This window comes from Bombus pascuorum, chromosome 2 (assembly GCF_905332965.1).
Source record: "Bombus pascuorum chromosome 2, iyBomPasc1.1, whole genome shotgun sequence".
NCBI classification, from domain to species: Eukaryota; Metazoa; Arthropoda; class Insecta; order Hymenoptera; family Apidae; genus Bombus; species Bombus pascuorum.
In genome coordinates, this window is record NC_083489.1 from 4,636,458 (window position 1) to 4,647,398 (window position 10,941).

The following is a 10,941-nucleotide window of genomic DNA, read 5'->3' on the forward strand; positions in this document are numbered from 1 at the left end:
GAGGACTGGTTCCGCTGCGTATCGAACTGTTGCGTTTTTCTTACCGTTGTAAAGAACCGAGTTGATGATTATACTCCTTGTGTCAAAGTCTTTTGCACTGCGAAAGTTTTTATAGTACGATCAGCCAAGGAGATTCCAATATAGTTTTACTTTTATAGCGAAACTTTTTGTTTGAAAAAGGAAGAGGTTTCGTGAACGTTTATGAGCTTATTCATAAAGAAAGTTCTTTCGTTTTCCATGTTTTACCGGTGAGAGTAACACGAAAAATAATTTTCGTATTATCGACGTAACTATAAGAGCATAAAACGGTTCTTTCTAATCGTAATTGTAATCTAACGTTAACGAACAAAGTAGAAGGAAAATGTTTCCCAACTATGCGTTGTAAATTGTGTTAATATCTTTTTGGTTTTGAATTTATCTCTATATCCTCGAGAAAGCTAATGGTTTTCGAAAACTAATGGTCACGATTTTAATATACTGCTCTTTCATGTACACTGCACCCCCATTTACGCGGACTTGTACAAACTACAACGCGGATACATATAACTCTTTTTCCTATGATGCGGTAGAGGACCTTCTCGTTATACAACCGATCGCCATATTTTTGGAAAAATTAATTATACAAAAAATATAGATATAGCGACATATTCTTTCTTTACTTGAAAATTTAAAAAATAGTTGGTTGTAAGTCTAAAGTAAAGAATATTTAAGTGTCCTAAACTCGATAATTTTCTTGTATAAATGTAATATTAAAATTAGTTTTTAATTCCAGCCACGCAGCTCTATGATAGTTTAATTCGTGAAAAAGGAAATTGAAAATTTGTAAATAAAGAAAGAGAGAAGACAGAAAATAAACGAGCCAAGAAATATGATATATTAAAATGATCCATTTTGTTGCAAATCTAGATACTGTCAGTCTGTCATTGGCTAAATACTCCTTCAAACTATTTTCATATGAAATCGTAATACAACGATCTGCAAATGTTGTAAATGATCCAAGAGAAACAAAAAACTTCACAAGCATATACTTTTCTATCAAATAATGACGATAGCATATACCTAGATCTGAATGAATAATTGTATGTACCATACACGGTTGTCGTAACTCGAAATTTAGTGGCACCGTACAGAACGCAACCATTAATCATCGGACCACGCACTGACACAACATCCCCTATACACCACTCCGACACGAGATGGCATGTGACGCCATAAATTGCTAAATTAAAAGGCCGAACGGCTATACAAAATAGTACCAGTGCGCTGTTTTTTACGGCCATGGAATGGTTCTGTTGTATTGTTTTTATATTTACTCATTTGCATCCGAATGATGTTCGCGTAATTAGCATAGAAAGAGCACAAGGTGTTACGGTTTAATTGCCTGAAAGGAATACTGTATATCTTCCTGTTTTATCGCAATCCCTATAAATATTGAAAACTTAAAAAATCTAAAATGTTTGGTAATACGACGTTATTATTTTTAGAAGCAAATTAAGAACCTTTGAATTACCTCGATTTTATAAGGAAGAAAATTACTTTTTTAATTCATCTTTCAATTGTATTATACTGTATATATCGATCACTCACATCGATTGTACAAGATAACATGTTCATCGAATCGAGGATAGATGCTCCATTTTAAAATGTAAGGATAAAATAAAAATAGAAGAATTATTATTAATTATTAATTAATTGTAACATAATTTTTCGAGTCTATTGCAAATGTTCGCTTAAAATCTAAAACTTGTACATGAACACGTCAGATTTTATTGAATGCAATACACTTGCTAATCTGATATGAAACAAAATATCTATCGTTTATAAGGACGCATATTAAAATGGTTTTATAATATTTCTGGAACATTCTTTAAATCAAATAGGTTACTACTTTTGGATGACACAGTATATAATTTACTGAATCGAATTTTTATTCGATCTTGTCGCTGCCTACGTGACACACGGCTTTGCCAATAAAATTGCAATGTCACGTCAAAAATGACATACGACCGATAAAGTTTAATTCAAAAAATGTAATTTAAGATAACACCAAAAAAGGAATCTATCAATCAATCAACGAGTCCTAAGCTTCTAGATTAAAAAATAAACGAAGACAAACTTCTCCTTTTCCATACAAATCTCTCTCTGTTAAATTCAATTTTTCCATCGAATACGCGAGTCGAATTCGTCAACGTTACTGCCCCACCCCGCCCGCCACCCCCTCACCCTTAATAACGAAACGAAAGAGAAAGAACACGCGGTGGAAAAAAAGAAACATTTCACCGAGCGGGTGTATTTTATCCATCGAAATTTCTCGTCGTTCCCTTGCTCTCGTAATCCAGCGATCCGAGAGGGTCGGCACGTCTAACAAATCGGTTCGCAGCCATAAATTGAAATGCTAAAAGCGAAATTGGGTAGGAATTAGGAAAAACGCCACGAAATGGGACGATGATTACACGAAGGAAAGTTGCAAGGCGGAGGTGAACGAGAGAGCGAGCGAGCGAGCGAGCGACGGTGAAGGTTGAAAGGGTCGAGGAGGTGGGTCGGACGAAGAGGTGGGCCCAGCGGCAAAGTCGGAATTCCCTTAGCCCGCGTTGAGGGGGTTGCGCTGGCCATCGGTAGTCTATGGTGGAACTGCGACTAGAACGAACGAGGGTGAAAGAAAAGAGTGGAGCAAGCGCGGGGGTTAAAGTGGTGGGGGTAGCAGTATTGCTGCGTCTTACCGAAGGAAAAAGGGGAAGGCCGGCGTAGAAACGCGACGAGGAAAGGGAATGGTTACGGGGTTGCGATGGTGGAGGGTGCTCCGAGTGCCGCGTAAATAACTTCCATCTTCGAGGGTGCAACCACCCGCTTGCCTCCACCTTCCCACCCCCTCCCCCTCCTCTTCACCCTTCCTATCGGGGGGATGGACCCGCGGAACAGAAGGAGAGAGGGATAGGGAACGAAAAAACGTGGAAAAAGAAAGTCGAACCGAGGGTGAAAGGGGTGGGTGATCCAGAGGAGGGTAGTGATTCCGTTGGAAGAGGGAGACGTAAAATATTCTTAATGAGCAAAGACTTTCAAGTATTGACTCAAAATGGCGGCCGTCCTTTCAAGTCGGCTTGTTAAGCATTATTCCGCGCCCTGCCACCCCCTTTCCTCTTCGCCCTTCGCTTTGTACGAATTCTCGTCCTCCCTCCTCTCGTATTCTTCGTCCTCCTCGTGCGCACCGCTTGCTTAGCGTACCCGGATCCTACGCAAGGACACTAATCCGTGTCCCAAGCCCCTCTGTTCTCCGTAAGCTTTTGACCGAGGTACAGTGGCAAACAAGGGAAAGAAACGAAAGAAAGAAAGCCGCGAAAGAAAGGACGAGAAGCCTACGATGGTAGTCTCGCCGATCTTTTTGAGGTTTTTATTAGGTCGAAGAAGACAAGAAACCCGTCCTTTCCCCCGTTTTTCGCTAATGTCAAAGGAAACCAGCCACAATGGGCTCGTTCATCGCGGAAGAAACGGAAGTCCTTTTTGTTACAATATTTACAAGGGCCGAAGTCATGGCGCCGGAAACATTCAGACGATTCCACGAGCACCGATCCGTAAATACTAATTAAAGTTTTTGAATCGACGTTGAAAAGGATTGACGTTTCGATGTCCTGTTTAAAGAGTTCTCGAGGATTTTTATACGTCTCGGTTGAATAAACGTCGTAAATGAAAGGACATGTATCTGAATATTAGTTTAATAACTTGAATCATTTTTATATTCATTTTCATATCGTACATTCCTTCTCGGTATTTATTTAATTTGAAATATAAAATAAAATAGAAACATCTTTCGCATCCTCTTTGAAAGCTCAAAATTTAGATACCTATTTCCATATCCACTGTCCTTTCTCTTACATTTCGTACTATTTTTACGTAAAATTGTTCTCTCCGATAAAAAAGATGTAAATGTCACGAATTCAGTGCCACGACTATTAAGAAATCCACTTGAATCACAATTTACTAGGAAAGAATTATCAAAGAATCGGCTTAGATTTTGGATCTTCGGGTTTTCATCCTTACACCGAGTGTCCAGTCCAACAACGAAATTTTACGACCGATCTTAACGATTTATAGACACGTGATTCTTAATTCCGACGACTACTGTCTTTCTTCTCACATTTATCTTACGTTTATATTACAACTTCCTTTTCTCCTAAAAAAATATAAATACGAATGCAAACATGCATGTAAAAACATAGATTCTAAAACAATGTAAAATATCTACCATCTTCTAACGACAAAAAATATCAAGAAACCAACTTGAAACCTTCGACGAACATCTGATCCGTGTCGAAGTATTCTCCAATCAATCTGAATTTAATTCCTCTACCTACTGTTACGACTACTGTTTTACTTCTCACGTTCAACTTCTCCGTTCCCAAAAAGATGTAAGTAAATACCGCGACTTCGGCTCCATGAATATTCTAATGTCAGTTTATGTATCAAAGAAGCAGCTTAAGACGCTCGACGACCATCTAATCCGATGTCGAAATATTTCCCGACGAATTTCAACCATCTGCAGGCACGTGATCCTTAATTCTGTCGAGCGAAGAGACCGACGAAAGTCCCAAATTTTTTAAGACTCTCTCCCCGCTGAATGATGGCTATCCAGGCTTTTACAAAAAGGCTTTCGTACGAATGGATCGGGGAGTGGATTATTTAAGGGAGAGGGCCAGCAGCGTTGGGTGCTCGGCTCGAGGCTTGTTAGAACTTGGCTTTCGCTTTGAGCCTTCGTGCACCGTTTCGTCCTCCTCCTTCGTACGAAGGGGGAGGGCAAGCCGGAATAAGGGTTAAAAATGTATAAGATAAGATAGAGAACGTCAGTGGTGGAAGAAAGAGAAAAAGAGGGCCAATAGCTCGGGGCCAAAGAAGACAGTGAAACGAAGAAGAACGTGAAACCGAGACAGAGAGAACTTTCATTATTGATCAAAGAAACTGAGTGTCGCTTCCCTACCCAAAAGCTTGTTCTATTCAACTTGCCTTCGGCTTTCCATTAAAAATACCGGCGTCATCCGCTTTTTGCGACGTCGTCGGCACGATCTCACCTTCCGATACTATTCGCGTGTCCTACCGGGCTCTCTCTCTCTCTCTCTCTCTTTTTCTCTCTCTCTCTCTCTCTCTTTCTTTGCCAGTTATTTATCGACTGGTGCCGCTTCCACGAATGCTTTAATTGTATTGTCGACAATCTCAATGCTTCAAACAGTTTATTACCTTCTAGAAGTTAATTAAGTCTCGTTGCGGTGTCTCGTGACTGCTAATAAAAACTTGGAGCAAATAATTTATCCTAGCCTATCAGAAATGTAAAAGTTTCTTTTCTATGGATTCTACTTATATAAAAATTGAAATTACGCGTCGTATAAAAATGAAGCTATGGGTCGTATGGTGTTCCCAATGATATTTTGCTAATTTGGTAATTTAGTAATAAATGTACGAGGAAATGTTTTAGTAAATATTCAAACCTACTGCTTATCTATAGAAAAAGTGGTGAAACATTTTTTAATTATAAGAACGTAAAACGCAAGCTATTTTACGAAACATACGAGGATAATATATTATTGGTACAATTAATAAATTAATAATAAATATCAATTACCTAAAATATATTGAAGAATTTAGAAATACCAATATGCAACAAATCATGTATTATACTCGATAGTAAATATCATTTACGTTACGTGATTTTTAGTAGTATAGGTATCTACCTAGAATATCCCATTTATACACCCATTATACAACCGTAGTACGAAAAACGTGAGGAGATGTAATGGAAATTATTATTTTTATATATTACTATATGTAATTAACAAATTATTGATTTTATCTTTTATTTTTATTATAAGATAAAACACAACAGAAGGCAAATCACGTTACGAAATTTAGAAATTTACTATACGCTAAATTACTATATCCTCAAAATATGAAACTAGATTTTGATGTCATTTTACTTTCACCGTGACACAATCATTTAATTATCTGTCTCTCTTCGTACAAATGCCTCACATTATGTCTACGATAGTGTTTTTGAAATGTCACAAAATTTGTTTTTAATAACGATATTTGTTACAAGTAATGATTTTATATATCATCTAATAAAATACTATAGTGTTGCATACAGTATGCAACCTGTACAACAATGCACAGAAACTCGTCTTACTACAAAGTAAATGGCCGAATAATACAGTGCACTCTATCCTAAAAGTGCACAAGTTCTATAAACTGCCATTGTACAGTTACCGACACAGACCTTTTTCTATCACGGACAAAAACCATCGATATTGATTATCGAAAACTTTTTTACCATAGACTGTAAGATCAACTGTGGTAGACTTCTAACTTTTGCATGATTAAGCTATAAAACATAACGCTCATATTTGTGTATCTTAGATAGAAAAGTATACATTTCTGTAAAACCGTAATGGCAAAGCTTTTTGTAACGTGGAACAACAGCGATTATACCTGGTTTTGGTGGAATTATTGGGTTGTCAATACCATCTAATGATAAAATTCGCAATCACTTAGTTGCCAACTCAATAAATAGCACCTTCAGTAGTAGACCGCTAGGGGCAGCATTGTACTGTGGAACAACAACGACAATGGTTATGAGCTCTGTTACTTCTCTAATATTATGTATATTTTCCACGGTTTGATAAGATTGTTCGATATTATACTTATTCATAATCTATTATTCTTAAATTTACTTTCTTCCAATACTTCGCGTGTGAAGTGTCTCTAAATAGAATCAACATCATGTCATCTTCAAAGCTTACTGCAGATGCGGAGTTCGGTGTTGACATTGCAGGTATAACTTTATTTTTTGTAATTTCCATTATTATGAAAAAAAATTTCTCTTTATTACCATTTACGTAACTTTTAAGCAAAAGCCTTTCATGATTTTAAAGCAAACATTTTTGGATAATTATTTACAATGCTCTCCTCATCGATTTCAATAATTTTTGAATATATTGTATTTTGAATCAGTATTGTATTGCATTTTATCAGTATTTTGAAGTTTAGTAGTTTTGATAGTTTTCGGTAAAAATCTCTCAGACACAATAGTGTCTATTCTACGAATTATGTCTGCAGGGTATACATCACTGTTAATTATCAAGCACTTCTCTGCTTACAAACGAAGATCGGACGAATTTAAAAACGTCATGCACATCTGATATTATTTTATCATTGATATTATTATTTTACGAAAAGGATAAATTTTTATTATTTCACACAAGCGTAGCCGGCCGCTTCGTGACAGCCAGATTAAAAATATTAGCCCAAATCCAAAACCCAATACATCAATGTTATTCATTTTTAATTGAATTATAAAATATAGTAGACATTTCTTGCAGTCTCGTATACGCTCGGCTGACTCTCGTTTACATTTACTTTAAAGAAAATATAAACGTTAAATTTCGATTGTATCATTATACCTGTCCACTACAAGGCCGCTGAGAACCAATACTGACGCAAACGCTACCACAGACGTATAATTATAGGCAGAATTGACTGTAATAGTGCTGATAACTTTCGTGAATATCTGGCAAACTGAAGCTAATCTACAGCTATATAGAAAAAAGGAAAAGTTCAAAACGTTAAGTTTTACAACGCATTAAAAAATCATCAAAATCAAAGTTGAAGGTAAACTTCTAAATATCTAATTACTTACTTCTTATAGATATGCGAATTAAGTACAAAAGCAAATTCGAAACTTTTACGGAGGAACAACTTGTTAGCAAGGAACCTATGGGACAATTTAAAGCATGGTTCGAGGAAGCCTCCAATAACCCGCAAATTTTTGAGCCAAACACCATGTTTCTTGCCACAGTTACTGAGTAATACTAAATAAATCGCTTGGTATTGCCTATTATAAAACATTTCTTACAATATCGTTTTTTTACAGAAATGGAATTCCGTCCATACGACCAGTATTACTAAAACATTATGGTAACTATGGTTTCAAATTTTATACGAATTACGAAAGTAAAAAAGGTCGCGATATAGTAAGTGCATTATATTTTCAATTTGCAACGGTTGTAACGATATGTATAAGTACTATATTTAACAATTTTTTTAGGCTGAAAACTCAAATGTAGCGGCGTACTTCTATTGGCAACCTTTGAGACGAGGCGTAAGAAACGTTATACCGATATACGTTGCTATAGGAAGAAATAAAATATTATCTTAAATTAACGTTTACAAATTATTAGCATATTATTATACTATTAAAGTAAGAAATTATATTTAATGAAAATGTTGAACAAATTTTTTTATTAGGTGCGTATAGAAGGCAAAGCAGTAAAAACTTCTGCAGAAGACTCGGATCATTATTTCCAAAGCCGACCATATTCGTGTCAAATAGGATCAATGTCTAGCAAACAAAGTAGTGTGATTGCGAGTAGAGAGACGCTTGTTGTAAAAGAAAGAGAATTAATAGCACAGTTCCCAAAGGGCCAAGTTAAAAGGCCAAAATGCTGGTAATTCGATGAATTATTAAAAACGCATCATGTACGATAATAATCTAATTTAATTTTTAGGGGAGGCTATATCATTATTCCAAGTTCCGTAGAATTTTGGCAAGGTCAAAGCGATCGTTTACACGATAGAATTCGTTTCAGACGGCTTATGCCTAACGACAAACTCGACGACGTATTACTCCATCAAGGAGATAACGGATGGGTTTATGAAAGATTATCTCCATAGATAATACAAGAAAGGATATTTTTTATTAAATAATATTTTTTATTTTTAAATTACAAAAAGAATAATGCTTCTAGAATAATAAGTTTCGGATCAGCCTAAGATTGTTATTTCCTTGTAATTTTTAGAATTTCTCTTTGTAATCCTAAAAATGTATATATATGTAATATACAAATATAATTACATATACTTCAAACTATATAAATAAACTATATATATAAATAAATTATATATATATATATATATATAATTGTTGCTTGTTTAGAAAAATACCCTCTCTATTTCTCCACACTATCTCAACGTCAAAAATAGCATCTTCCTCTATTAGGTTCTGAAATTGCCTCATTCCTCCACCGACACCGAAATAATAACTTTTACCGGCAATAAACCTAAGAACATCACGTGAGCCAATGTTATATTGCGTTCCCGTAAAAGTAAAAAATAAGATTAGATAATAATTGTACTTGCCCAACGCCATTCGCTTTGAGCCTATTTTTGAAAACCTCGTACAATTTTTTATGATTGTCGGGGTTATAAATTGTTTCACTTGTGAAAATCAGATCGTATTCTACGAATTCATCGCCATTGTTAGAATCACGCAATTTTGTGAACGATTCCCAATCACCGCAAAAAAATTTACACCTATTTAATACGCTGTCTCGATCCTCAAAATTCAATAAAACATTCGGGATCGTTACAGTTTTAATTACTTCTACATTCTGCAATGATAATTAATCGTAAAATCAATTTTATAATTCACATCATGAACATATCATGATAAATACGAACATAATCTTGAAAATGAACGATGGAATTTTTAAGAAGAGCAACAAGGCCAATAATACCGGTACCGCATCCTAAGTCCAAAACAAATTTATCTTGAAATTCGATATTTTTTAATAAGTATTGGCCTAAATCGTAACTGCACTCCCAAACTTTTAAGCCACCTTTATACAAGAAATCGAACAATTCAACAATTTTTTACTGTTGTTAATGGCGACGAAACTTTTTTAGAAAGTAAATGATATTGTTTTAAGGAAACTTAGATATAGTCTACCTTCGTATTTAGCGGGAATAAGATCAGAATGTTGCGATTCTGCCTCTAGAATATTTGTATAATTATACTTTTGCATATCGTGTAACGCCCTTTTAGGTTGAATTAATTTTAATTTGCAATCCGGAAAAAACACACATTCTTTACAGTCATTAGGTTCATATCGGTTCTCGATTTGCAATTCCAATTCCGATACCTCCACCTCTGAGGCAGGTATCCAATTAATTGTTGATTTTTTAGTATCTTCACCTCTCACTAAAATAATAGCTCTTTTCATTTCTTCTTCATAAACTTATTCTTTAAAACACTAATTCAACGAAAACTTGGATCGCATTCAACAATTATATATGTACGGAAGTATAACGCAAGTATAACCTCAAAAATAATTCTCGATGCTGAGAATTCTAATTAGTTATAAGGAAATAAAATATATAAAAGTACCTTCATCCTGCTTATTTTCCGAAAATCCGAATTTAAACATTTCCTATTTGATAGTTTTCCTGTCACGCTTTATTACAAAAAATCATTAAAAAATAAAATAATTGAAGACAGAAATCAAAACATAACCGTGTGCTTTCACCATTTTAGTGTAGTTACCAACGTTATCGACATAACGTAGAAAAAGATAGCAATCACAGAGAATCACTTTCTTGTAATTGACCTTGATATAGTTTATAACATCTTTCAAGCTAATAACAGAGTTACGAAGTATTTGGTTTATTTACAATTTTTTCAAACTCCCTTTAGGACTTTTAGCTATCTACATTGAACTACAAATATTAATTAACCCTTAAGTCCTAAACTTTTTATATCTGAATCTCAATCTTGTTTTAACAAACAAGAGGACGTTATGTTTTAACAAATTTTCTATCAAAAAATTAAAATAAAAAATCACGTATGTCAGTAACAATTATTTCATATTTTCCTCAAGTTTAAGGAATTTGTTAATGATAGAGAAATACGCTTGGATCGACAATAATTGAAAGAACGCAACAAGATTAAATAAAATTAATAATCATGTACAAACAATATGTAGTCGATACGTATAAATGATTAGTATTATACTTATCATTACCGCCACAATTTTCAACAGCAAGATTCCTGCGTCAAGGTACAACTAGTGACTCCCTCCGCCCAAAACTTAGTTTACGTATTGTAAAGATTTTCTGGGCTAATAA

At 34.9% G+C, this 10,941-nt stretch overlaps 2 protein-coding genes across 2 annotated transcripts; one reads left to right on the forward strand and one right to left on the reverse strand.

The window, feature by feature from the left end:
• The first annotated feature begins 6,576 nt into the window (after nt 1–6,576).
• LOC132916352 (pyridoxine/pyridoxamine 5'-phosphate oxidase-like) lies at nt 6,577–8,811 on the forward strand. The gene is made up of 6 exons (XM_060976268.1): nt 6,577–6,814; nt 7,688–7,844; nt 7,913–8,012; nt 8,087–8,140; nt 8,287–8,486; nt 8,547–8,811. The coding sequence occupies exons 1-6, from the start codon at nt 6,763–6,765 to the stop codon at nt 8,710–8,712; spliced, it is 729 nt and encodes a 242-aa protein (XP_060832251.1). The 5' UTR covers nt 6,577–6,762; the 3' UTR covers nt 8,713–8,811.
• On the reverse strand, nt 8,714–10,365 carry LOC132916351 (histidine protein methyltransferase 1 homolog). The gene is made up of 6 exons (XM_060976267.1): nt 10,205–10,365; nt 9,767–10,018; nt 9,499–9,656; nt 9,178–9,428; nt 8,983–9,098; nt 8,714–8,854 (listed from the first exon to the last, which is right to left on the reverse strand). Exons 1-6 carry the CDS (start codon nt 10,242–10,244, stop codon nt 8,817–8,819), a joined length of 855 nt encoding a protein of 284 aa, XP_060832250.1. The 5' UTR covers nt 10,245–10,365; the 3' UTR covers nt 8,714–8,816.
• Between the last annotated feature and the right edge of the window lie 576 nt (nt 10,366–10,941).

Excerpts from the sequence above, each read along its gene's own strand:
- LOC132916352 (XM_060976268.1), top strand. The coding sequence starts at position 6,763 with ATGTCATCTTCAAAGCTTACTGCAGATGCGGAGTTCGGTGTTGACATT. Across the intron at positions 8,013-8,086 it reads GTAAAAAAGGTCGCGATATA|GCTGAAAACTCAAATGTAGC; the intron begins GTAAGTGCATTA and ends CAATTTTTTTAG. Across the intron at positions 8,141-8,286 it reads GGCAACCTTTGAGACGAGGC|GTGCGTATAGAAGGCAAAGC; the intron begins GTAAGAAACGTT and ends TTTTTTTATTAG.
- LOC132916351 (XM_060976267.1), bottom strand. The coding sequence starts at position 10,244 with ATGTTTAAATTCGGATTTTCGGAAAATAAGCAGGATGAAG. Across the intron at positions 9,429-9,498 it reads TCGTTCATTTTCAAGATTAT|AATGTAGAAGTAATTAAAAC; the intron begins GTTCGTATTTAT and ends TTATCATTGCAG. Across the intron at positions 8,855-8,982 it reads AGTGTGGAGAAATAGAGAGG|GATTACAAAGAGAAATTCTA; the intron begins GTATTTTTCTAA and ends ATACATTTTTAG.